The 24,570-nt window shown below is 39.4% G+C and overlaps 1 protein-coding gene across 1 annotated transcript; it reads right to left on the reverse strand.

The window, feature by feature from the left end:
- Positions 1–348: 348 nt before the first annotated feature.
- On the reverse strand, positions 349–23,554 carry RRP15 (ribosomal RNA processing 15 homolog). Its single transcript, XM_083828865.1, has 5 exons — positions 22,216–23,554; positions 18,863–19,137; positions 16,966–17,063; positions 15,863–16,061; positions 349–945 (listed from the first exon to the last, which is right to left on the reverse strand). Exons 1-5 carry the CDS (start codon positions 22,259–22,261, stop codon positions 793–795), a joined length of 771 nt encoding a protein of 256 aa, XP_083684991.1. The 5' UTR covers positions 22,262–23,554; the 3' UTR covers positions 349–792.
- Positions 23,555–24,570: the final 1,016 nt, after the last annotated feature.

The raw sequence follows: 24,570 nt of genomic DNA on the forward strand, positions 1-24,570 counted from the left end.
TACAATTTTATGCAGTGTTGCTAGAAAAGCCCTTTCTCCCCCAACAAACACAATAGCAATGACTGTCCTTTCTGCTCTTACGAGTCTCTTAAGACACATAACTTCAGGCTTGCAGTGAAAAAACATGCATGCATATACATGTATGATTTATATATTTTTTTTATGTGTACATAGACACACACAAAAAGCCAACCAGTAAGGTCAAGTCTCATTTCACAATTATGTTTCCAGAGTTGTCTCCAATCAAACTAATGCTCCAAGACCAGACCATCACATGAACGCTTACTTTTCTTTATTATCTACAAGACCTCTCCTGGCCAAAGAAATAAAGTCTCTATAGGAGTCCGATAACTTTACAAGGTGAAGGCATTTCTGTGTTTATTGTAAGCCATTTCTACTGCGAATTGCTAACAACTTTTCAAAGTGCAACACTGATCTGCAAATGCAGGCACACTAATACATCAACTGCCATGACTAATGTATAAACTTTTAATGACCTTGGCAAAATCTGTCTTTCATTGGGCAGGTGCCACTATTTTGACTGTACAAAATATTTTGGAAATATGTTGAAAATTATACATGTTTTGGAAAATATTTCAGGATTTCAGTATAGCAAATGTAGCTGTATTAAATAAGAGTTTGACATGGAGGAGAAAATACACTCCAAAGTTGTGTAAGTTTCTTTTTAAGAAAAGAAACATCCTCCAACCATTGTACATTCACAGAATGTTGACTTTTTATCCAAATAAAGAAAAAAGATAAAAAATTATCTTGAATAATTTTCAGTTTCATTCAGTCACTGTCATCTTCTTGTTTCAGACCACCTCCTTGCTCAGTATTGCCTTCTCCATCACTTTCCTTGTCCCAGTCTTTCATAGATGCTCCCATCATGAAGTCATCACGCAGTATATTCCATTCTGGTCCCTCTTCAGACTTCACTTCACCCTGTATGTTTGAGGGGAGGGTAAGGAAGAGAAGATGAGATGAATGTGAAAGAGGAGCAGGAAAAGATGGAAGTCCTTCAGCCAACCAAAATAACACCTCACGCACCATTTGCACTGAAAGACATCCCAAAGGCCAGCTCTTCATGCAAATGGTATACAAATATGAAAGACAATCATACACGACCTGATACTGGTAAGGAAACTTGTTTTAACCAACCAATAAAAGAAATAAGGAAACAAATCAATTATTCATTGTGGACGAAACAGTCAACCCTGGGCATAGTTTCCTTTATTAAAATCTTTCTTGGCAATCAAAATGGATTCATGATATCATTTATTAACCCCCAGGTGCTGCTTCATTAGAACACTTCTTGGCACATTTCTAAAACACAAATATGGATTTAATAAAGGCTTAAAAAAAACAAATTTAATATTGAACATATTCAGTGATACATGAACCAAATCTCCTTTATGTGGATTATTACCTCACTACCTGGGCTTGTCATATGGTGCAAAGCTGCCTCTAAGAAACTGAAAGTTGATCTACAGTCAGCAAGCCAACAACACCTTATTCCAAGTTTCCTACTTCTTCAAAGTGGATAAACTGAGGCCACAATACACGGACTGGTGAACAGTTAAGTGACAGGAGCCTTAGTTTTAGGTTAGCACTGAAAACATTGCTAGGTTGCAGTTCTTCTAAGTGACAGCTCATACTTGGACAGTGCAACAGCTCCATCCTGTGGCAAAAGTTTTAAAGAACAATATGAAGCAAGTCTGACATTCCTACTGATACTAAAAACTGTTAAATGTGCTGAAGAAGGATTTCAATAGTTTGAGCCTCTGCAGCAAAACACTTCTGAGGAACAATACAGCTCAGTGTCCAACATGCAATCAAAAAATTATTGTACCAAAGAGGAATCAGGGGAACTGAAAACAACTTACTTTTGAAGGGTCTTTAAAACATGTAACTCACTGTTCTTCCCACTCCCCTGCTTAAAAGCATAGGTAGGCCTCAACTGGTTCACACTAGTGTAAGTAACTGCCACCTCCTGATGCTGTATAGCAGATTAGGATTACATGTTACAGCATCCTCTGTGGATGTGGTTTTGCCTACTAGATGCAAAACCCATAGTAAACGTATGATCGCTGCAGACATTTGTTCATGCCTCTTCTTTGCAGTGCATCTCTAAACTCCTAGGCATACACACTGTGTAGAACCACTGCATCCTTAAGCTAATGCTCACACCACTTCTGAGAGAGAGCAGCATAAACAATTTAACAGCAAGAGAAATTAGGAATAGAGAATGCAGATCAATGTTAATCTAACACATCACACCAAGAGAGGCTCTTTGAGTGTAAAAAGTCTGCCAAACAAGACATATATTTGTAATGGGTAACCAAAATAGAAATGTTTATAAATGCGACTTGTTCAGCAGTTTTTGAAAGGTTACCTTCACAAAAATAGCATTACAAATCTTAACACCTTCCTCCCCAAAAGGAATCTCCCAGGGACCAGTTGGGGGGGGAAAAAAAAAAAAAAGAGAAACACTACAGTACTACAGCTATTCATCAGGATGCATGCACCTTTTTTTTCCCCCCTATTTTATTTTTTGTCTTCACAGCTGCTCTCATAATGCCTACTCCTAAGGGTAACTCTCCCACCTCTAGCAGCAGTGGAGAAAACAACAATCCCCTTTTCCCCCAGGGGAGTGACTTCTATCTTCTTTCACTCTTGCAGAAATTCACATAAATGGAGTATCTAGTAAAGCCTGAAATCATCTCAGGCAGGGTGATCAATTAACTGGAATTAAGAGTGTTACAGACTGGGTAGGTCCATATGCAGACCTTAAGATATTCTTGTGGTAATAACGCATGTCAGTGCCAACTCTGCTATTCTGTTGTTGGACACAAGGAGTTGAAAGCTTTTTTTTTTTTTCTTAAAACCAGATTCCAGTTGTTCTATATGTCCGTCTTTACAGAGTAGAGAAAGGTCCCAGAGTAGGGAAAGGTCAGAATGACTACAAAAAGCACTTTTTAAAAAAAATAAATCCCAGAACTTTTAGAAATAATCACTGCTTGAACGTGCCACAGAGTAAAACTTGAATTACCCAAATAGAAAAATCCCATTTTCCTTACAAAATCCACTTTTTCCAATAATAATAAAACCAACAGAGATGCCATTTCTTTTTCCACACGCGCATAACAAACGTTATTGTCAGCAATGATGGCGTAAGGCTGCTCAGGCTTTGACAAGCCTCATTCTCAAATTCATCACAATCCACTATTCAGCAAGCGAACAACAGGACAAAAGCAGGACCTCAACAAAAAAGGGATGCTGATCCTCCACAGAATTACCCACTATGTAAGGAGACACAAAGGTTTGAATAGAGATTTATACAAGTGCTAAGACGACAGACAGAGGTAGCATGTCCATGCCTGAAAGATGAAGATTAAATACTTGAAAGCAAATATTTTATCAGTTTTAAGCATGCTCCCAAGTGAAGAAAACACTGCATTTGGTATCTTCATTCCTAAGTCATTTACTGCTCTGTTTTTCCCATCACAGCTACCCCAATCTATTCTATCACAAAAAAATTCCCGGAGTCTTAAGAAAATATGCAGCAAGACTATCTGTATAATTAACAATTAGTTCAGCTGTAATATTGCCTCCCCCATTGTTTTATATAAGAATGTTAATGTACTTGGGCTTTCAATGCCATAATCTAGTTTAATCTAAATAAAGCAAAAGTGATTCTTGGCACTTGGAAAAATAAACCAGTCTTCATTCTATACAACTGCCTTTGAACTCCCAGTCAGCTGTTCATCCACCTCTCCCACATTCCACGACATCACTGAAGTTCCCTTTGAACATCCCCACATGCAAACAAAACAGGCTATATAAACATAAGCGTGTAATGCTACACGAAGTGGTAAGGCAAGGAGCGAACAATTGTTTTTTGTTATCCCTCCCCCCGCCTTTTATACACACTTTTGTATAGGTTTGTTCTTTGCCTGAAGGTGTGGTAACCTGTTTTAGAAAGGTCTGAGAGGCAGCGACCAGCAAAATGTCTCAGGAGTCACCGGTACGTGGTGTTATCACTGCAATATGACAGACCAAAACCCAAAGCTGTAGTTACCATAGTGCAGCTGGCCCATTTGCTGGGAAAGCTGGATAGCCCAGTTGAAGAGATCATACAAATACCACAAACTGGTGGTTTGACGTGTCACCTAAGCTATCAGAGCATTAGCTCAAGTCTGACGCAAGTACCTCTGTAATGGGGAGATACTTCCCAAACTAATTCTGGTTTGAAGACATTCTCTAAAATCTGCACCAGGACAAGACGAGCAGAAATTCTTAGCTAAGTCCTAGTAAAACCAATCAACAAACAAAGCTTATTTCCGTCATCTAGAACAAGCAGACATCACTTGCAGAATCTGGGCTGGAATTGACTCCTGGATGCTTTTGGAGCAATTTTTCTGTGGTCTTGCAGTGCAAGCAGCAGAAGGGGACTTACCACTGCACACCAGCTGCTTCAGTCTGTAAACGAGTGCCTTAGCCCAGAGCCTACTTCGTTTGAAAGCACGAGAGAATTAAGTTCAGTCTAAGTCACAGGACATTCTCATTTTTAGCTGTTGTCTTACTGGGATAACACTAGTCTCAAACTGGAGCAGGAAAGTTTTCCAGAGCTTTTCAGAGCCTTACTCATAGGCTGATAAAAGTCCTGTAATGCTTATTGGTGACAGTGTTAAAGTATATGTCCTGAAAACAGAATGCACAGATTAGACTTCACTCTGCTTTCTACTAGCTTGTGGATCTTGAACATACCTCAGTTTCTGCACCTGCATGACAGCAAAAGTATCTGCATGACTGTAGAGATTCCCTTATGGTCTGGATTCCCCTATTGTCCAGAAGACAACAGCTGCAGAATATTAACAAGTTAACATTTTTCAAATGTAAGAATTACAATCAGCGCATTGGGCTCCCACGCCTTTGCTCCGTGAACAAGATGAAATGCCAGAGCTTGCAGGGGCATCTCTCTTTACAATCACATACAATAAATGTTTATTTGTACCTGTCAGGGAAGGAATTTCTAACATAAATATCTTTAAAGCAACAATTTTAAGCTCTGAGAAAACAATTCTAACATGCCTAATTAATTTGAGCTGCCTCCCCAGGTTCCTCTATTTTGCTCAACACAGACATCCAAGAACTCGAAATACAGGGAGGCTTTTGTCACAACCAAGAAGTTAGAAGTGTAACTGCCAAAACGCATTCTCACGTTAAGTCTGACAATTATTCTCCCTGCCAACCTGCATCTTTCTCCAAATGACTGCTGCTATGCTGTTCCTCATCCCCACGCAAGTTAACTGAAGCCTAACTCAAAAACACAGCATGTACCAGAGGTGTCTCCATTTAAAAAAAGAAAAGCAACAAAACAAACAAAACAACAAAAACATACACGCAAAAAAAAAACAACACACACAAGAAGAGACAAACCTTGGAGTGGGAAGACAAAGAACACCAACAAAATCATTACTCCTAAATTTATTTTCAGGAATATCCAACCTCATAGGCTAAGAACAGTAAGTTTCCTCTCAGCTACGAGTAAATAAAACTGTAGCCTAAGAATCTGAGAGAGCAATATAAGCAAACCCCCAAATTTAATGATTTTTAACAGACAAATGAAACAAAACAAAAAAAAACAACACACCTTATGTTTAAAGCAGAACTGTTGATCAACTTATTTCAGACACAGTGAGATCTTCACTATAGGAAAAGTTCCTACATGCGTCTGATCCCAAACAGACCAAAAAACCCACAGATCTGGAAACTGGGACTACATGCTGTACCTGTTACTGGCCCAAACTTATAAGCTGAAGTCTCACAAAATTCGCTTTGACTTTGGAAAGCATTTTTGAGCTTGCAGAGCATGCAATACGCACAACAGAAGTCTATTCTGCTGCAGAGTAATGCTACACAAACATTTATTCCTTAAGGCGAGTGTCATTCAACAACCATTTATACTCTCTCTTAATGTGAAATTAGAGTGACTGAACTAAATTGCCTTTGTATATTTGAAGTGACACTATACCGTAGATACCAAGCATGGTATGGGACATTTATTCAAACCACACTAGGATTTGTATTTGCATTGCTAGTAAACAAATACAAGAGTGATTTTTTTTTCCAGTATGTTTTGAATCTCGTTGTTTCTGTTCAAACTTCTCTGTAAGTAAAGCACTGGAATTATTACTACAAGGCAATGGAAGCACAACAAATACTGATTTTCATTTTGAGCACAGCCAGAAGACCACCCACAGCTTAATGACCTGCATGAGGAATCTCCCCATTCTCACATCGTCCTCTAGGGTTTACTGCAATGGGGGAGGATGTGTGAATGAGAAGGAACGCTTTGGGTTGGCATGCAGAGGCTTAAACATGCTTCAACCTTAGAGCAGTCAGAAATGTATTACAGAAATCTAAAAACAAGCATTTATCTGGACTTAAATAAAGAGGAAAAATCATTACCATCATTATTAAATGCGTAATTGAAAAAAAGAATCACAGGAGTTTGAAAGAACAGATTTCTTCAACCTCAGCTCATCAGAAACCTCATGAATCAGTATTTCTGTCAGAAAAAGCAAAAATATTTAAAGAATTCAAGTGTAACACAGAGCTCTTCTGCATACAGGAAGCTCTGGAGCTCTTCAGCACTTGCTGGGCTCCTGTTCTCATGGCAGTCATCTCAGAAATCCCTTCGCCGCACAAGGAATTGTACCACTTGCTGCTGCAAGATTATGCCCGACCATACTACTATTCTCCTCGTATATTTTAAAGTGTCATGTTTGTTTTTTGTCCTCCTGTAACAAAAACTACTTCATTATCCTCAGCTATTTGCTTTTACCTTCATACCTGCAATGCCCACTTACCAGCTTTTATACCACCGCCAGTGAAATTACTGCCTAGCATACTGGTCACTACTATCGCAGCATTCACCTGTTATTCCTACCTTTTCTCTATCTGTCAGTCTCCATAGAGCTTTCACATTTCATCTACTTGAACAATAGGATCCGTAAAGCAAAGACTGCACAGCACCTAGATCCATAAATTCCTGACAAAGATCCAATGAGTTGTATGGTTGAAAACAGCATACGATCAAGACTGTTGCATTTAAAGCCTCATGTTATGTTATACTTTCAATACCATAATCAGCTATATAAATTCTTGTCTGATAAGTGACGTACTGGAATCATAAAGCATTTTGTTCATAAGACATCTACGGTTTGACATATAAGATTTAAGGTAGCTGCATTGCTTCATTGAGAATCTTCATTCTGTCTCACAAAAGATCATGCTGCTCATCAGTAAGACTAGGTAGGTCTCTGTGCTAGCTAAGCCTGAGCTTCCAGGAACCACAGCCAGCAAAATAATGTTCACTGTGTACCAAAAAACATTGGCTAATTACCAAGAGCAAACTTAGATGGACTCCTCCTTACCAACTTCTATTGATATTCCTAAAAAGGAAAATAATGAACCAAGAGTTTTTCTGTTTGGATGTGATTCAAACAAAGGAAGAAAGAACTTTTCCAGATAATTAGTATTTCAGCCCAGAAAAAAATCCCACACAACAAGGGATAGAAGAAGCTGGTGCTACATTTTTTAATATGTATTTGGTGCAGTAATTGAAGACATGACAGAGTTTAAGGATCAGCTCTCACCCTAAACATTCCCCAGATCCAAAATATCCTTCTTGCAAGGTGCACAGTTTCTTAACCTTTACATTGTACCTAGAAAATATGTAACTACCGTAGAAGCACCTGGAAAAAAATATCAGTTTAAGACTAAGGCCTTCTATCCACTATCCCTCAGAAGTCCAGTAATAATGTCTTACAACAACCTACTTCAGACAAGTATTTTCAAGTCACAACAGATTTTTTCACATTACTCATTTATGAAAGATACTTAGGCACTGTCCCAGATGGGTATCTAAGACCTTCTGCATGCTTTTAATAAAAAAGTTTGCCTGCTAGCACAGTAAGGAAGCATGAAGGCCAGCAGTTGTCTGGAGTACTTTTGATGCTTTCTTTTTTTTTTTTTTAAAGAATAAATTAGCAGCCTGCAGATTTTTTAATAATCTGAACGTGATACCAATTATTTCCTATAAATGATGCTGAAATCATCCACTGTTTTCCATTATGTTTCAGCAAGAGGCATAGCAAAGCAAGCCCCAAAAGGTTATCTCAAACAACGAAGACCATAGTAATAACCAAGTCCTTTACCTCCAGCACTTAAGAAATCATCTCAAAGTACAGCTGATTAGGAAGCAGAGCTAATAAAAAGCCTCCTTTTTCTGACTCAGGATTTCCAGTTACATTTGAGTCCTGAAACAAGTATAGCTATCCAAAACCTAGGAGGAAGGAAGAGGAGAAAAAAATACATCTAGCTTGTGCATATTTTTATTACTAAATATGAAATACTGGAGTTTTTATGACCACTAAGCAGCTTGTCTGGCTAAACGCCCCTGTGCTCATTGCCCCTACTTTTACTTAAATGGCATTTGCAATATAAACTATATGCCTGCAAATCCAAGTTTCTTTGAGTTTACTTTGCTGCAGTTTCCCACACACCGTCATAAGCAAGCAGCAAATTCATTAACAGACCATACACCCTGACACTCCCAGGCTGCTTTTTAGAAGTTAAAACCTGAGAGTGAATAAATAAACTGCCTGTGATCCCAATCCCTTATCTTAGCCATCTGGCTATCCTTTCTCCTCATTTCCAATCCTTCCTTCTACATTTCTGCATATGCTTTCACAATGACTGCATATTGAGAAGTAATGAAAGAGGCCACAAAGAGAAGAACATCATCCAGGGTTTGGCAACAAAGTCAAAAAAGGTCAGATCTTTCCAAGAAGACAGCTTTAGTATTATTTGTAATAGCAGGTTAAAAAAATATTATATATATCTTTCCCAAGTTTCCAGTGAATTTCAGAAACAGTCATTAAAAACTCGCCAGATTATCCAAAAGAAAATAAATAAATAAATAAATATACACAGACTGAATTGAGCAACCCTCTAACTATTGGAAGCTGTAAGCAGTTTGACCCATCACTCCTGAACTCTACCAAGATAAACAGAAGAGTAGGTGTGCACAGTGGTCATTTATAATACACATCTCACATCTGCTAGTTCAACACTTAGGAAATAGGAACATTTTATACCTTAATAAAACTTCAAAGTAAAGCAATCAATTTTTCAAGATAATATGCAATAGAAAGTGCTTAGATGAGGGGAAAAAAGCTGGTTCAGAGAGACAAGTCCCACCCAGTATTTGTTACTTTCAGAGAACTTTTTCTATAAACTCTGTGGAACAGTCAGATTTATTTTCTCTAATTACATTACCCTACCTATAAGAGTTATGAACAAAGCCAAAAGTGGACAGCTGCTTTTATAAGGCTTCCAACTCGATTTACCAGATAAAACTGGATATATTTTTTAAAGTTGTTTTTTCATTAAATCAGGGCTGTGTCCACAGTCACAACTTCGTGAGATCTGCTGAGGTTGGTTTTGAAGTCAAAAACTATAAATTTGGTAGGGGTGCAGGCAGTGGTTAGGAAGTACTCTTTAGCAACCAGGGAGCAGCTGTTTGACAGTTACAGCATTTTCCGAATAAAAAGCTGAAAGAATTGTAATTTGGAAGAAGTGATAGGTCCCCAAAAGAATAATGACCTGAAGCATTTTAAAAAAGTTTTCTGCCATTGTTGCAGGGAAAAAAATGCATAAATTAATAAATAAATAAATAATGAAAAGATTTCCCCTGGCTCTGACACAATGCACTTTTACAACTTCAGTCAAAGAAGTCACAGATTACACTGAAGACAACTCTCCTTTTAAAATAATTCTGCAAATCATAGTTTTACACTTCAGTAAAGCAATTCTATAATAGGATTTGACATTTTGGATGTCTGTGCTTTGTATACTTACAGAAAGATCAGAAGATGATGTACACCACAAGTTTGTGGTTATTTTAGACACAGTTTTACTGAAAACCAGCTTGGCAACATTGTCTGGGAAAACAGAACAACACCATAGTCCCCTGTGCATTAATAACCAAATAGCAAGGCAAGTTACTCTCAAATATTACAGATGGAGCCGTTTGAATATTGCATCACATTTCAATTGTTAGTCCCTGTTTAAATTCACTTAAACCGCATTAGGCTGAAGTTTTCCATTGCAGTCACCTGCCTCAGGCCGAAGGTTTTTGCAACGTTTCAACTAAATCACCTCAACTCTTTCCAAGGCAAGATGAACTTAAAACATTTTGTCTACTCTAAGGGAGAAGGATTTCCTACATGCATTCGCTAATACCTTGTTATGCATTTTCTTGAACTTACAAATCATTTAATGACTATTTTGGAGCTGGGAATGTCTTTTGCTATCTCCATGCACACCTTCCAAGGTGTGGCCAAGTTTTAAACACCTGGGGGACCAGCCTTCCCAAACCTGAGGTCATCACCTCGGTTGATATGACAGACTTTTAGTAGCCAAATTCTCCTGAAATAACCGTCCTCACTGACCACATGCTATCTGCATCTTTGAAGACCACATGTGAATCACAATAAGAAAGAGAGAACCGGTCCTCCTGTGCAAGCAGTTGCCAGGGCTGCTTTAGCATTAGGAACCAGAGTATAGAACTGTGTGCTTGGCCCTGAAGTGCAGAGGGAAAGAACCTCCTGGGAACATAAAACAAAGAGGATTAAAAAAAAAAAGAAAAAAGAAAAGAAGAGGTTGGTGAAAGCAGACTGTGCAAATCACAGCCTTTTTTCCTTCCTGACTTCTAGTCAAGTACAACAGGAAAAGAAAACAGGCCCTAGGAGATACAAAAGGAGAGTAGAAAGGGAAACCTGAAGGCAAAAACACAGGAAAAAGGGTGAACCTAGTGACATAAAGCCATCATATCAATTTTAACTCTCTTACCTGAAAGTGAACTCACAGCATTAGATTCCTGACATCTATTAAATACTTATAAAAATACTGGCAAAGACCTACATTCCCATGTTAACAGAAATAGATGTATGCCGTTAGACAGAAAACTGAACTTGTAAATTTTCAACAACCAACCCTGCTGATGACCCAAAAACGGTAAGTCAATACATCTTCCTGTAAACAGATTGAAAGTAAAAACGTCAAACAACTTCTAACACTGCAGAATAATCCTTTATCTTAGAGAAGATAAGGTAATTAGAATATAGCACAGTGGTGGCAGGCTGTGCTATATTTATCCATAAAGATGTAAAATAGAATAAAGAGTGTAGGTAGTTCATCAGCAAATATTGGTAATAAAAACAAACTCCAAACATAGGTGGCTTTCAAGAAAGTACACACACGTGAAAGACAGATGCAAATGCACGATTTATAACTAAATACAAATTCAAGTTACTGTGAATGTAATGGGAAGACATTAAAAGTAGGAGAACAACTTTACTTTGGCTGCATGTGAACTAAATTAATACTTGGCTGCCCCCCCAAATCTGCTGGAACACAGGCATGCATCGTTACTCCTTCAATTAGTTCTGTGAAGACAGAATACAACAGTCACAATAATAAACCTCTCCTACTCTGGAATGTCATTATCACTTAAAATTTTCTTTTTAAGTTTAAAAGAGGTGCTGATGCACCTTACCAAATTCCTCGAAGATGGGGGTGCTTTCATCAACACATTTTGGAAATAGGAGCACAAATGACAAACAAAAAGTTAAGAGAGCTTCTCTTGCTTCTGCTGAAATCATAGAATGAATAACCTTGCTGTGACTGACATGCTGCAAGGGAGAAGGGCTGAGACTGCTCTGGAAATGCTAATTCTGAAGTTCTTTGCTTTCTTACAATTAAGATTTCAGAATTCTAATTCGCTGTACCTGCGAGCATTCCTGTATAGATTTAAGGGATCAGAAACTTCATTCAACCTTGGAAGCAAAGGTACTTCCCTAAGCCAATGATCTTAACTGCACCCAGAAAATTGCTACGGACGCCTAAAGCTAGAAATAGACCTGAAGTCTATTCTAATTCAGTGGAGTCTTAGACTTTAATTGGAGCACCTGGTTGCACGAAAACCAGAGTAGGTTACATGTATTAAGATAATCTGCAAATAATAGACACAAGCATTGAAACTGGCCTCTCAACAACTACATGCTGAAATATATACTTGAAACTTAGCACAATTAAAAATTTAACTTGGAAAAAATAACAAACTCCCTATTTATGAAATCTTTTCCAGAAAAAGGTGCTAAGAATAGGACATGTTTTCCCAGTAAGGATTCAGTTCAGGCTACAATCTACTATCGTTCCCTTGCAGACCAACAGTTGCCCTAAATCCCAGGCCAGGTCAGATTAACAACTTGCAGCCTATGGAAGAGAAATTAAAATACCTGGAGGCTTTAGAAGAATGAAGTGTACTTGACAAAAATATCACCTATGTTAGACACTGTGACATGGGCATACCTCTGAAAGGAACTTAACTCTCTAGGAATAGCATAAAGAATCTTTTGACATCACTGTCTACTTCTATATTTGCTCTACAAACATAAAGATGACTTCAGCCTCTACGTCCAGAAAGACAGCTGATATGTAGTACTATTAAAAAAAAAAAACAATCAACAAACAAGTAAAATGTAGATTATTAACATTTCTTCAGGTTTCTTAAAGGTGGGAAAGAGCCAAGATCTAAGCAATAAATACTGAAATGAAAACATGCTCTGTAAAGATTGCATTGAGCGAGAATGGAAAGCCCTTGTATCTGCCGATAAATGCTTCCAAAAAAACCCACACCCAAGCAAAAAAAAAACAGTGAGGCTTTTTTTTCCCCCCCATTATTCATTCTTATCCCACAACACAAAGCTTTCAGATAAGGTAGGGGGAGGGATATTACATGACCTTACCCAGAGGCAAGCATCTTGTACAGTACCTTGGAAAAAAAAACAGGGAAAAACATTACACAAGTCAGCTGGCTCAGCAAGGATTAAGAAATACCTTGATAAACAGTTAGTGATATGAAAGGCAAAGTTTTTGGCTCCAGCTCAGAAGAGTAATTACTCCCATCTGGGCACACAAAACGTGAAAAGGGGCTACAGTCTCAAATGGCACGAGAAATTTTTTCACAGCCTGACAGTCTTTCACAGCTGCATTGGGTGGGTACACCAAGTAGTGTTTAAGCTAATGGCTAAACGTTTGAGACTATAAACAACAACACTAAGCTCTGGCAGACTTACAGGTTACCTGTTCTTCCCATGAAGGCACGAAACTGATGGAAAAAGAACATACTTTTAAAAGAATTTGTGCCACAGCAAAATCCGACCACTACAGATGGGCCTTTATAGAACTTTTAATTTCTTTTTCTCATGCATACCTATACTTGAGTAAATAATCAACCACAACAGAGCTTTGTAAGGGATATCTTCGGCAATCCCTAACATTTCGAAGGAGCCAAACTCTCAAAACCACGACAGCAAATCTATCACTCAAAAACCACTGTAGAGTAGGAAGACTAAGTATTTGCCCATTCTCACAAATATAGTCAAATCTCCTTTCATAGTACCAGGTGCGGGTAAAGAAAGCTTTGCTTTCACTGGGAAAGCTTTATTCTGCTATTTTTCTTGCTAACTGCTTGTTTTATGTGGGTGGGGTAGTGTTTTTATTGTTCTGGACTGTTTTTTTAATTGATGGCATAAAGCCTGGAGTTTGGGATTGGCATCCCTTCCATTGTTTATGTCGAAATAAATATATTCCCCTCTCTTTTTCAAAAATGAAATACACACCATACTCTCAATTGCTACAAACAAAGCAGGCTACTACAAAACAGAAAACAAACAACCTCCACCACCAGACCAAACAAACAAGAGCTTTCAGATGGCATAAAAATCTACCAGGCTTGCGCTCTAAGGAATTCACTGTCTCAAAGTCTCATTCCTGCCTACTGCTCTCTGAAATACCCTCAAAAGACCAAGAAGCAAAGATACAACTATGGAAGCCAGCAGTGTTGTGCAGTGGCAGAATGTCTGTACAATTCTCAGAAGGAGAGACTAAAGATCAGAATTTGGCTTCAACAACTAAGAATATGGGAGTATAATGAACAGGTAAGATATATTCACAAGAGAAGGCAGATTAAAAAAACAAAACTCTTTTTCAAACTGTTCTTAAAGAGCTTGGTACACTGCTGAATGGAGAGTCACTGAAGGAACACAACACTGCAGGAAACGTGGAGACAGTCTATCCATGTAGACATGAATATTAAAAAACCACCACCAACAATAACAACTAAACAAATAAACCAACCCAGAAGCATGGCCTTAAGTTCATGATGAAAAACTCCCAAATCTGAAGATTTTGTTCACAAGCAATATGAAAGCAGCACCTATCCATGCTCAAAAATGACACTAGCCAGCCAGCATCTAAAGCATTATTTCTCCAGAACACTTTAATGGAAAAATGCTATTACTGATACTGCCAAAATAAGACACTTCTATGGTAAAAAAGCATCTGCAATGTTTTCTGCCCTAGTAATTCAAAAATTGCCCTTCTACAATCTGACACACAAAAAAATCCGTTTTTGCTCAGCTGTTGATTCATTGTCAGTCTGCCATGTTTTTGCAGCTGATATATAATTCCCATGACTGTTAATGATAATCCTGACCAGTCCTTAATATCAGCAATAGTAGTAGGCACTGCTATTACTCTGACATTCTGCTGTTCCAGGGAATAAAAAAACAACACTCCCCCGCCCCCCCCCCCGCTCCCTAAAAAAAAAAAAAACACACATGCACACATCCCCACCCAAACAAGCAAGCTGGAATTATTTAAGGAGAAATAAAGCGTCAGCACCAAGCTAAATTGTTCTCATTATCCAAGGAATTAAAAAAAAAAACCTTTAGTATTACACTTGCATGAAAATTCTATGAACTCTTCATGCCAGGCAGCGTTTCATCATGCTCCCCAAGTGCACACAAACAAAAAACATATGAAAAACTGTTGTCTCCCAACTGATTAAAGTATTTCTTTCTGGCACCAAAAAGCACTTAGTTAACTGGTGTAAGTCTGGGCCAACAGAAGTATTCCACCCATTACCAAGCACAAAGTTCAAACCTGAATGCAAATGCGTGTCAAAAACATGCAGCTTCTGAAATACAAGAGAGTATGTCTGAGCAACCTGTTTTTAACCCTGAGCTACTCAGTGAATCAAAAGGACTGATAAAGAGTTGGACAAGTCCAAATAAACTGTATCCTTCTCGGCTATGTTTGGAAAAATGTAAGATGTGCTAAAACACTTCTTTCCAAAACACTGTATCAGCAATAAAGCCCCAACAGCCCCAACACACAACTTGAAAGAGAAAAGCTTACATATAAGATTTAATGTCTCACTTTCTTCCTGTCACAGTATTCACTTGTACAGCAAAGCCGCAAAGTTGCGGAGCATAATCATCCCGCACAACTGAGTCTGAAATGCCTGAAACTGTGTGTACCCACAAAGAGTACTGTCCAATACACCATGTAGGATGAATAGACACCATACCTTTAACAATTTTAAAGAACTCATAACTATTATTTCCCAAACTTCAAAGGTCTCGACCCATTACAATCTTACAGTTTGTTTCATGATGCGCAAAACCCAAGATAAAGTCTATTATTATTATTATAAACACAGCTAAAATAAGTAGTTTGTACACAAGGCTTGATGCCGTATCAGGAAAGCTTGCAGGGTTTTGTACCTTGCTGCCCAAAAGTTTCCTTTCTAAATAGTCTTCAAAAAAAAAAAGAAAAAGCAGGCACTTGGATGACAGCTGTTCTGAAGTGCAGGCACATTAGCAGACAAAAATTACACTGAGAAGCTATCTTGTAAGCAGTATTCTACCCAGGTGAAGCCTACCTGTTTACTTTTTGTGCCCTTCCCAGGATTCTGCTTTCCTTTAACACCTTCCATGCCTCTTAAAACATCGATGAAATCTTTCTTTGAAACAGATGACAGCAGTTTAGCACGTCGCCTCTCAGAGCTCCCAACTTTCTTCACTTTCTCATCAACGTTCTTTTGGTGAATCCTGACAGCATTGAATAACTGTACAACACCTCTAAGATGGAAGGCAAGGGAAAGGAGGTGAACAACAAAACAGAAACAGCTTTTTAACTCAAGTTGCCTTTGCAGATAAGAACCTTCTATCAAAACAACCAATCAGCACAGATGCCAGATGGCTTCTAGTTACTAAAAATGAGTACTTAGAACCTCAATTCAATTAAGATGTAACATTTACTACAATACAAGAGGCTTTCAATTTTCTACCTTCCTTCACACTTACTGCTAGGAGCCAGTAACAAAAATCTACAAATAACCATTCAGACCCCAAAACAAGCATGGCGCATTGCGCTGAGATCAATATAAAAGCATGTTTCATCTTCAGATTCATCCTACAGTTCTTCATCCTTCATCTTCAGTTTCATCCTACAACCAGCTATTAAATTCCTCTGACAAGATCTTAAGAGCAGCTGAGGCTGCAGTACAAGGCAGAGGAATGAGACCGGTAAGGAGAAAAACACATACAGAGAGTATCAACAAGGAGCTCGACTAGTTCTGTGGCAGTGAACTACAATAATGCAAAACAGGCAACCGAACCTAGCAGCCACGTATCTGGTGAATCCTCTGTGGAGAAAGAAGAAACAGAATAGCAGAAATAACTGTTCTGCATTTTTAAAGCATTTTGCTAATTTAAACAAAATGAAGGGGTCTAGTAAAGCACTTCTGTTAAGCAAACATTACATTCTTGTCTAAATTTGTATGCTTTTGCAAACCTTCTGAAATCTTTTGCTGAACTTGATACTGTACAATGCAGACCTGTACATAAATCACTTGGCTCCTGCTAGTCATTTCTTAAGAGTTCAATCTGATTGGAAACAGATTATCTGCACAGGCTTTTTCTTCTCTTTTTCCTCCCTTTAAGATATATGTGTATTTCAGGAAAGCTTTCAAAATGCTCTTACCTTGTGGCAATTCTCTGAAGATTTCTCTCTCTGTCTCTGTCTTTGACAACATCTGGCTTCACTCGGCACATCATTTCCCACTCCCGCTTTTTATCGAGCTGCATTATAAATATTTTTACATGAAGTAAGTGGCATTGAGCATCTGAGAATGCAGCATACTCTGATACAATATGCAGCAAGAGGAGATAAAAGATGATAAATTGACAAAGCTCAGTTTGGCTGAGGGTAAGGGGAACTCCAATACAGCGCTGGACACCAGGTCTGAGGCAAGTCTCTTGCACTGATGCCTTCACACTGACTGCTACAGACAAGGAAATGATTCAAAGACAGTTTTCAACTCCAATACTTCACAAGCTGATCAGAGAGAAACTTATAAATAATAAATTTCTGGGCATGTCAAGACAAGCATGTTGCATTTTGGGCCTTGGGAATTTGACTTCCTCTGCTGAGTTAATCACAGTGCAGCTTTTGTGACTGACAGCGGTGCATAGCAAAAACTACAATGAGCAGAACTCAAACACCAAAGAGTACCAAGCGCCCACTGGAGAAGAACTGCTGTATACAACACTGATTTTTGTCTTTTTTTTGAGGCTCACTGTTTCCAAATCCCAAACTGATCAACTTTTAAATTATCAGGGGCCACACACCACCAATAGCAGAATGCTATTATTTCCGCAGCTCCTGCACCAGGAGTAAGGTAACATTTTTAAGCCCCTTCAACAATCTAACAGTTCTTAGTCCTGGTGATGCTGCATTAAGTCTGTTTTATGCAAGAAGTTTTTCATGGAATTTCAAAGTCCTTATCTTTATGATCCCAGGCAGACTATTATGAATTCATCAGTTTATGACCATGTTTTGGCCTTTGATCAAAAGAAGTGCCCTGATCTACCTTCCACCAGCAAGAAATTAATAAAAGGCAAACTGCCCTGAAATTTTTCTAAGGGGGAACAGGTCAGTTTAGAGACCTGCAGCCCACCTCTGCTTTACAGTACTGCCACATATTTATTGTATGAGAACAGGTATTTAGGACAGTTAGAACTGAGGAGATACCTTTACCAAAGCTCTTTTAAAAAGGCAGGCTGTGGCGTAACCACAGAATGTACCAGACTATCAGGTGGACACCGGGATTTCCCAATAGCACAGAACTAGAAAGATGAGACATCAAAACTATTACTATATTTTTCAGCTTGAAGGTGAATCCATTTCATCCTGGAATTAAAGTTCCACCAAAAAAGGCAAACAAACAAAAATAACATTCACAAAAAAAACCAAACCAAACAAACAAAAACACTAATTGCCAACAGTTTTGCTTTCTTTATAACAGTTTCAGGATTGTGAATAATTCAGGGCACAGATGTCATCACAGAAAATTCCTACCATGAAAAATCAAGGAGAGCAAACCAATCCACACGCACGTCATGGATTGCTGCAATCTCAACCATGAGGCCTTGATTTTGGAAGTCACAGCAGAATTTGGATGACCACAGTTTTCTGTCCTTTGTCATTCTCACCTTCTATGACAGAGCTAGAACTACTTGCATTCCTAATGCCAACAAAAGGAGTTATATCCCAGATCAATAACAGTAAATAGAAATCTGAGCTTAAGGATGGTTCTTTCATCCTGTCAACAACAAAAACACCTCAAGCTGACTGACACCAAAAACTCTGCCGCCAAAGATCAGCCTGTCCAATGGCCCAGAAAAAAACAGTAACGTAAGAAACCCTAGAGCAGGACTGCCTAGAAGATCAAGAAATTGAAGCTACTTGAGGTCACAGTGGAGTAGAGATTCCAAAACTGAGAACAGGCTCATAGTGCTGTCCCAAATCCCTGCTTAGAGGATCTTGCCGCATCCCCACCTGACTGATTGTACAATGAAATGCTGAGTCTTTTTCTCACCTTCCTCCTCTTCTCCAGCCTCTCTTGTTTTTCCTTTTCTCTCTCCTTCTCCAGTTTTTTACTCTTGGCCAAGATGATGGACTTATTTTGTGGTATCTTTTTGTTGAGCACTTTTGCCATGGCATCTGCCCAGCCTGCACCCGGGCCAGGTTTGGAGTTTGTTGCCTCTTCAGCCACATTGTCGAGGGCTGCCACTTCATCCTCATCATCTCCATCCAAGGCTTCACCTCCCGACGAGTAGCTGTCATCTGGAAGTCCTGAGCTTAACTCAGAACCTAGGGGTAGAAAAATGAAAAAGAAAAAGGCATCAACATTTCTGTTTCTAGTAAAGGCCCATCACAGGCTCAATTTGTTCCATATGCAAATGTTATTAAATTTCAGGGCCAGGTACTCCTTGCTTAAGATGCTGCTCTAGCAGGCCTGCACCATCATAATGAATGTATAAGCAAGTACCTACTGCTTGCTCCTCTCAGTGATGTTTTGAAGTAATTTTACTTAAACAGGTTAGCTAAGAGGCAAAAGATATCCCTGGAAATTTATTATTAGATGAAAAAAATATTTTGATGACTAGGTCTGGTAAATTTGGGGGGGAAAAGGGTATTTTTCAGTTAGGAAAATATAAGTTATATGTGTATATACACACGTATGTATGTATATACATGGATGTACATACTTGTATAAAAACTGCAACAGCGACATCTAGTGTTTAAATGCATGTAGCCAGATTAAATTGAAGGTGGGTATTTCTCACATGAAAGCAAAGTTTGCTCAAGAAAGTAGCACCATCAAAAACATGATTGCCTAGGCACAAACACAGAGGGGAGACTGTTTTGCAAAACAGAGAACCAAGACATTTGTCAGGTAGCTCAAAAAGTAACCAGAGGCACTGAGCTTCTCTGTTCCATTTTCTGTTTCTGTTCAATTTCTTCATACACAAACAAAATACCTTTAAATTCAAATTTGTTTACCTCATATCCCCATCAAAACAAAACAAAGTAACTGGAGTTAAAATACTGAAGTCTGGAATCCAGATACAGCATAAAACACAGCAAGGAAAGAAGAGCTACACAAACAAATATGAAGAATCTACTATTTCCCTCACTAGCCTGTTTGGTGGGTCAAGCAAGAAAAATAAAGTCCTCAACAGTGAGGACGGTTAACTAGAATGAAAGTGGCTGCAAGTCTGGGGTGTACCAAAATGCTTGGTCACTTAGGTCCACCCGTCTTATCAGGTAATCAAGCAGCAGAGGTGAGTGTCCTGCAACTATTAGCTCCCATTCCACTAACACTTGTGCCACTCAGAAGATTCAAATGAATTATGTTATACACAGCTTTCAAGGCTGCAAAGTCCATCAAGTGATGGATAGACAGTACAAGGCTGGGATAGATCGTACTAGGCTGGTTTCTGACATTCCCCCCCCCAGTCCCACCTGCAAGGGGACAACTCCCCACTGGTTCTGAGAGACCAGCCGACTGACTGCTCCTCACCTCCGAACACACCGCTGGCTGCCTTTCACCTATCTGCCTCTATCTCACTACTTCAGAAAGAATATTTTGAAATCATAACGTTATGTTCCACTGGAACAAGGGCTTTAACTTTGTAAGCATTACTACACCCCGTCAGTTACCTTGACAAGCCAAAACACTGAGAGAAAGAATTAAGGAGGTGCTGACAAGATCCATTTTCCATAACACTATACAGAGACAGCTTTTGATCATATTTATTTTTAATTCATTACTTATTTAAACATAAACATATACCCTGTGGTCAGACTAACTCATTAATTTGCATTCACCGTGTGTCTTCTTGAAATAGCAATAAAACAAGGTAGCAGCAACACAGTGCTGTTGACCAGTTTGAAACAGAGCCCACCTTCAGAGGCTAGAAAGGCATTTGGTCATCACAGAAAGCAGCAAGGTTTTATGTCTATACCACAGCCGTGGAAGAGAAATACTTACTGAACTCTTGTTTGTTACCTACGTGAATGTGATTTTTCACTACAATCAAGGTGAACGCTTTTTAGTGTTTTCTCTCACCCCACACAGGATGAATATTTTTTTCAGCACTCCTTACTACAAAATTTAAACTTTGAAGCAACAAATTTGTCCATCACACTCAGAAACTACTTAAAGCTACCGATGTGTATCTATATCCCGATTTCCAAATTAAAAAACAAAGCCACATTGTTGCACATGAAGTAGGTGCACAATCACATCCTGCTTCCTACATGTAAAACAACTCGTCAAGTTTTCAGCCCTAGGCCTTGTCCATGCTAGAATATTGCTATCTAGGATTGCAACAAGGATTTAATTCCTACTTACACCTCTTACACGTACCAAAACTAACAGCTACCAGAGGTCCAAACCTGAATTCCACGCACTGCTTAGAGCCAACTTCCACTGTTAACCGTAAAAAAATAGAATAGGTTTAAAAAAAGCAAAATTGCAAGACCATGTACTGATTTTCTTATATAAATGACATCCTTTGTTAATTAACTAGGAGAATACGCCAGATATCAAAATATTTTGCAAGACAATTGACACTTTGAACAATTACAGAAAGATAAACAAAGGCTTTAACAACCAGCCAGGATTGACAGTTTTTGAATACATCAAAGGATCTGTCTGTCAACAGCAAAGTAATCTAAACTAGATTAACTCCATCAGAAGTAGTTCTTGGAGCTCTATTGTGAATTACAAGGATTCAAGTCCCACAAAGTTTCAGTACAAAAAGCCCTAACTGGGGGGTGCTGTATACATACCTACGTGCACAGAATCTCTGTATTTTCCTCACCTACACTCGCTCAGTGATCTATCTGGGCATGGACACATACAACTGAATATACCAGTCTTCAGAAAGGAGCTCTGAAAGAAGCTCCTGCTCCAGGCTTCCCTTGGGTTCAGTTGTGACCCTCAGACCAAACAGAACCACTGGGAGCTGACCCCATGGACACAGCCTTGACTCCTCACAGAACACGGAAAGGGAATTCCAGTTACATCGTGTAACTAAGAAGTGGTCACAAGTAGTTAGGTGTATCCCAACAACACACGACAAGGCAAGAATCAATATAAAGAATGAAACGTGAGCGTGTTTGTGCTCTGTTCATATTCAGCGCTCTCCAGGTGGATGACCACAGTCGGCGTTTCGTGCAGGTTTCCCCCGAGCAGGGAGCAGACGGCAACCCCCCTCCTGTACAGACAGCCACAGCCCATCGCCCCCCGGAGCTCCTCGAGCTCTGCCCCCTACAAAACCACGCACCCCACACCCCCAGCAGCCTACGGCACCCGGCTGCCCCCGGGAACAAACAGGCTGCGGGGAGAGAGCCCCGGTCCCGCCGCCCTCCCCCCAGTACCGCTGTCCGCCTCCAGGCCGCATGTGCCCGCCACGGCCGCCGCCATCTTCCCCCGCTGTGCTCCCTGCTCCTTCCGTTCCGTGCCGTGCCGTTCCTTTCCGTGCCGTTCCGCCTCCAAACGTTCCGGAGCTCGTCTGTGCTGCTTCACAACCACACAGAACAAATGTCTTATTTTGGGGTTTGAGGTTCCTCTTTCCAGAAATGTGCTTTGCCAGCGCCGTTGTCTGCCCAGCACTGGCCTTCTTGATGGACCAGAACATCTGGGCAACTCTTGAAATCCAGGTGGAGATTGTTAAATTTAAACAAAGCTATGGCAAATTACATTTCTTTCCCTGGTGAGGTGCCACAAGCCAGCGTTAGCTGCTCTCTTTCTTGCTACAACATGGCATTTCTTGCATCAGGAAAGCATTGCACTCTTCATGTAGAGATGGGAGCAGGAAAGCCAAGGCACAGATGGAGCTGAACTTGCCAATGGATTTGAAGAATAACAAGGGGTTCTACAGATATATAGGCAGGAGGAGACAGGCCAAGGAGAGTGTTCCCCCTCTGATAAACGAGATGGGAGAACTGGCTTCCTCAGACATGGAAAAGCTGAGGTACTCAATAAGTGCTTTGCCTCAGTCTTCAATGGTGGTCAAGTTTCCTATGTCTGTCAGGACCCTGAACCTCGAGGAGAGGGTGAAAGGAGTGGATTCTGTCCCACTGTGACAGTGGAACAAGTCCAGGACCGCCTAATGAAATTGGATGTGTATAAGTCCATGTGACTAGATGGTTTACATCCCAGGGTGCTGAGAGAGATGGCTGATGTGGTTGCCAAGCCGCCCTCCATCATATCTGAAAAATCATGGCTGTTGGGTAAAGTCCCTGGTGACTGGAAAAAGGGAAACATTACTCCCGTTTTTAAGAAAGGGAGAAAGGAAGACCCGGGGAACTACAGGCCGGTGAACCTCAGCTCTGTGCCTAGGAAGATCATGGAGCAGGTCCTCCTGGAAGACATGTCAAGGCACATACGAGATAAAGAGGTGATCTGAGACAGCCAGCACGGCTTCACCAAAGGCAGATCTTGCCTAACCAATCTGGTGGCCTTTTATGATGGAGTGACGGCATCAGTGGACAAAGGAAGGGCAATGGATATCCTCTACCTGGACTTGAGCAAAGCTTTTGATATGGTCCTTCACCACATTCTTCTCTCTAAATTGGAAAGATATGGATTTGAAGGATGGACTGTTAGGTGGATAAAAAAGCAAATCTTCTTAGATAACTTACTTAAAAGCACTCCAAACTAAACAAATGGAAGTTTGTAATCAAGAATTGCTGTTACTATAAGAATTAGATATGCTGGTAGGCACAAGCTCCAGGATTCCTTGGAGCCCTAAAGGTGCAGTACAAATATCCTAGACATTAAAAGATACATCTATAGATATAACTATAGCTAATAATATATCTAAGAAGATTTATCCAAAAACCTTGTCATCTTAGGTCAGAATCATTAGGCATGATCATATGGGTGAAACACTGCACTCCTGTCTACCTTCACTGACACTTTAGAGAGCCTGTATTAATAAATTTGTATTAAAACAAGGCGGTGAGGTACATATTTTAAATGAGATACAAGGCAATGAAATACCTGTATATTAATGATCTCAGATTGGTGATTTGATTTTAAGATGACTTTGTTGCTTTCTAAGTCTCAGTTATCACTGAATTGTTCCTCAGAAAAAAATACCTAGGGAGGAAAAATGTTGCATGTAGAGTATTCTTGAGTATTTTGCAGGTTTTAAAATCTTTAAAATGCTATTTAATTTCTGCACCTTGTATTTTTGTAAATAAATATTTCATTTGTTGTTGCTACCCTGCATAGTCATTGTAGTCATTGACCTATGTCTTTGTACTTGTCATTTGTTTTTTGTTTGTTTGGTTGGTTGTTTTTTGTTTTGTTTTGTTTGATTTTTTTTTTTCCCCAGTAATGTGTGTGGTAGCCAAGACAGAAAAATCCTTTCACTACCTCAGTTTCCAGTGGAAAAATTAGAAGTTGGAAAGAAGTCAGAAAAGGAGTGGCAGAAATTATTATATGGCTGCAGGAACTGATTTGCAAAGAAAGAATTGAGAAAGCTAAATATGTACATCATAATTAAGTGCCAGCTAAGCGCAGACAGTATTAGACATTGTTTCTATCATAAGAATTCCAGCAGAGCAGAGCTATGTGGAAAGATTTTCAGTCTAATTCAATGTTAAAATCAAAGAGAAATCGTGTTCTGAAAAAGGTGGGCCTCTGCTATGACTGCAGAGGAAAAAGAAAGCCATAAATGTCCCCAAAGTCTATAATAAAGAGGTCCAAGCTTTACAGGAGACTTA

This window comes from Anser anser (genome assembly GCF_964211835.1).
Source record: "Anser anser genome assembly, chromosome: 3".
NCBI classification, from domain to species: Eukaryota; Metazoa; Chordata; class Aves; order Anseriformes; family Anatidae; genus Anser; species Anser anser.

Coding starts and splice junctions, on each gene's coding strand:
- RRP15 (XM_083828865.1), bottom strand. CDS start 22,261: ATGGCGGCGGCCGTGGCGGGCACATGCGGCCTGGAGGCGGACAGCG. Junction 19,138..22,215: donor CGGCCTGGAGGCGGACAGCG/GTACTGGGGGGA, acceptor TTCTACCCCTAG/GTTCTGAGTTAAGCTCAGGA. Junction 946..15,862: donor AGGGCACAAAAAGTAAACAG/GTAGGCTTCACC, acceptor TCAAACATACAG/GGTGAAGTGAAGTCTGAAGA.